The 3,531-nt window shown below is 33.5% G+C and overlaps 1 protein-coding gene across 1 annotated transcript; it reads left to right on the forward strand.

The window, feature by feature from the left end:
* The first annotated feature begins 886 nt into the window (after positions 1 to 886).
* On the forward strand, positions 887 to 2,883 carry LOC144980675 (mannose-P-dolichol utilization defect 1 protein-like). Its single transcript, XM_078928353.1, has 2 exons — positions 887 to 1,085; positions 2,653 to 2,883. The coding sequence occupies exons 1-2, from the start codon at positions 921 to 923 to the stop codon at positions 2,881 to 2,883; spliced, it is 396 nt and encodes a 131-aa protein (XP_078784479.1). The 5' UTR covers positions 887 to 920.
* The last annotated feature ends 648 nt before the right edge of the window (positions 2,884 to 3,531 follow it).

Here is a 3,531-nt window from a genome sequence, read left to right on the forward strand (position 1 = left end):
ATCTATCTATCTATCTGTCTATCTATCTATCTATCTATCTATCTATCTATCTATCTCATCTATCTATCTATCTATCTATCTATCTATTATCTATCTATCTATCTATCTGTCTATCTATCTCTATCTTCTATCTATCTATCTATCTATCTATCTATCTATCTATCTATCTATTATCTATCTATCTATCTATCTATCTATCTACTATCTATCTATTATCTATTATCTATCTTCTATCTATCTATCTATCTACTATCTATCTATCTATCTATCTATCTATCTATCTATCTATCTATCTATCTATCTATCTATCTATACTATCTATCTGTCTATCTCATATCTATCTATCTATCTATCTATCTATCTATCTATCTATCTATCTGTCTATCTATCTATCTATCTATCTATCTATCTATCTATCTATCTATCTATCTACTATCTATCTATCTATCTATCTATCCTATCTATCTATCTATCTAATACATTTCCTTTTTTTTCTAACTTGATCATCTCCAAATAATAGCATTTTGAGAACACTGGTTAATGTAAATGTTGCTGCTCGAAGCTCGAAGAAATAAATAACAATGTGAAATTGAATGTAAGCTTCAATTTAATATACGAAAACAGAGAAAATGTAAGTTTCGGGTTTTCCCTCTATCAACAAAACAGGATGGATGATTGAAAATGGACGTTTCGGGTTTCCCCTTTTTCAACAAAACAGGATGGATGAAATTTTTATCCATCCTGTTTTGTTTTCATAAAGGGGAAACCCGAAAAGTCCATTTTATCTGTTTTCGTATATAAAATTGAAGCTTACATTCAAATTTACATTGTTATTTATTTTGAGTACCTTTGCGCTTTTTTCATTTTTTAATTTTAACAGGACGCACGGTGAATTGATATTCATCAGTCTCCAATCGTTGATGCTGACGTCACTGGTCATTCATTTTACCAACAAGACTGAGAAGCTGATCCCGTTTTACGTCCTTACCATCATCTCCTCTGTGGTTCTAATGAGCCCTCTAGTTCCAATGTCTGTGTTGACGGCTGGTCTAGCACTCACCACATTGGTTGGACTCGTGGGAAAGGTATTTGTTTCCACAAAAAAATGGTTTGCTTTTGCTATAATATCGTTTCTTCTTTGTCGTCATTTTCATCGTAATAATAATAATAATAATAATAATGATAATTATATAATAATAATAATAATAATAATAATAATAATAATAATAATAATAATAATAATAATAATAATAATAATAATAATAATAATAACAATAATAATAGTGAAAATAATAATAACAATAATAATATTAATCATAGTTAATTAATAATAATAATAATAATAATAACAATAATAATAATAATAATAATAATAATATTATTATTATTATTATTATTATTATTATTATTATTATTATTATTGTTATTATTATTACTATTATTATTATTATTATTATTATTATTATTATTATTATTATTATTATTATTATTATTATTATCACCATCACCATCATCATCATCATCATCATCATCATCATCATCATCATCATCATCATCATCATCATTATCAACATCATCATCATCATCATCATCATCATCATCATCATCATCATCATCATCACCATCGTCAATATCACCATCATCATCATCATCATCATCATCATCATCATCATCATCATCATCCTCTTCATGAGATGAAAAGTAGTCTTTCAGTGCTATAGGCACACGGGGCCAGAGTTTATCCCGGTTTCTATAGCGTGAAACGGACAATAGCCTTTGCGTAGCAAGCTAATCTATCGCAACGTACTTTCCGCCATATCTATTAGACCCATTTACCCAATCACTGGGCGGGTGGACAAGAGGGTCAGAAAAAATCTCCACTGCACCCATGGATCGATTGGGTCCTTTTACCTGTGAAGCAAGTGCTCTACCAACTGAGCTATCTGGACATCAAGCTAGAACCAGTTGATTCTTAACAGTCTTGTTATCATTATTCTTTTATGCTTATTATGCTTTTGGGGAGACGTGCGGCTATGTGGTCTAGTGGTATGACACTCGCTTCCGGATCGGAAGGTCCTGGGTTCGAGCCTCACTCGGCGCACAGTTGGGTCCTTGGAAAAGGCTATTTACTCACATTCTCTCACCGTACTCGAGTGTAAAATGAGTACCTGGCTGTTAACAGCATTGTTTCTGTCCGAAAAAAAATTGTAATATCGCCTAACAGGCGTCATGTCTCGTTCTACTTGTTACGATTTTCCTATGGTTGGTAAGGAAATGGTTAAAGCATTGCACTATGATCCATGAAGGTCCCGGGTTCGAGCCCCGCTTCAGACAAATTCGTTTTTTTTTTCTTTGGACAAAATTAATTAACCCCCCAATTTGCTCACTTGGACAACCTGGGTGATTCCTGTTGACATCAGACATCTTGTTTGATGGATTATCTAAACTATAGATAGTTCGAAGATGACGTCACTCAGGCCTTTGTTATTGTTTTTGCCATCCGCGTTAGTGAGTTGTTCTCACTAAACTGTATTAACCAGACTATAAAAGTTCATGGTTACACAGAGTTTGTGTGTTGGTCCGTTATACTTTCGGATGGCAATGTTGTGAATTTCTTAGCCAAGCTCATACTATCTATATTTTGCTTTTCAGATCCTGCAAATCGTCGCCAACTATAAGAACGGAAGTACGGGCTTGCTGAGCCGTGTAACCGTGTTCACGTTTCTGTTTAACGGCATCGCTCGAATCTACACGACGGTGATGGAGGTTGGTGACGTCATGATTGTAATCAACTATAGTCTGGTCACCGTGGTCAACTGTGTCATAGCTGGACAGATGATCTACTACAGGAACTCTTCGTCAGCAAAAGGAAAGAAAAATTAAAACGAGATTTAAAAGAAAAATTGAGCTGTCATTTTTGGTTTGTACAATATATATATATATATATATATATATATATATATATATATATATATATATATATATATATATGTGTGTGTGTGTGTGTGTGTGTGTGTGTGTGCGGAGGGGGGGGGGTAATTATTTAATTTGCCATCAAGGTGTTCCTACTTCGCTTTTTTCGAGGTTAAATATCGTTAAACAACACAAACAAAACAGAACAAGCAAAAAAGAACAACAAAAAAAACCCACAAAAAAAAAAAAAAAAACAAAAAAAAAGAAACTACGGAAAAAAAATAACACAACCCCCCCCCCCAAAAAAAAAAAAAAAAACAAAACAAAACAACAATAACAACAACAACAAACCAAGACAAAACGGAAAAAAACAATTGAGCTTTTACATAGCGCAATATCCACGAAACGTGCTCAAAGCGCATTACAAAGGGCCCATGGCCAACAGCAATACGTGACATGTAGGACGAGACACGACGCCTGTTAGGTGATATTACAAGATTGTTTATATTCGACAGAGACAACGCTGTTGACAGCTATAAACTCGTATTACACTGGAGTGCGGTGAGAGAATGTGACTAAAGAGCCTTTTTCAATGACGTAACTATACGCCGGGGCTCA

This window comes from Berghia stephanieae, chromosome 10 (assembly GCF_034508935.2).
Source record: "Berghia stephanieae isolate SIO BIC M18660-M18661 chromosome 10, UCSD_Bste_1.3, whole genome shotgun sequence".
NCBI classification, from domain to species: Eukaryota; Metazoa; Mollusca; class Gastropoda; order Nudibranchia; family Aeolidiidae; genus Berghia; species Berghia stephanieae.

Bases quoted from the DNA above. Each gene is read 5' to 3' on its own strand.
- LOC144980675 (XM_078928353.1), top strand. From the start codon at position 921: ATGCTGACGTCACTGGTCATTCATTTTACCAACAAGACTGAGAAGCTG. The intron at 1,086-2,652 runs GTATTTGTTTCC...TTTGCTTTTCAG, and splicing joins TGGTTGGACTCGTGGGAAAG to ATCCTGCAAATCGTCGCCAA.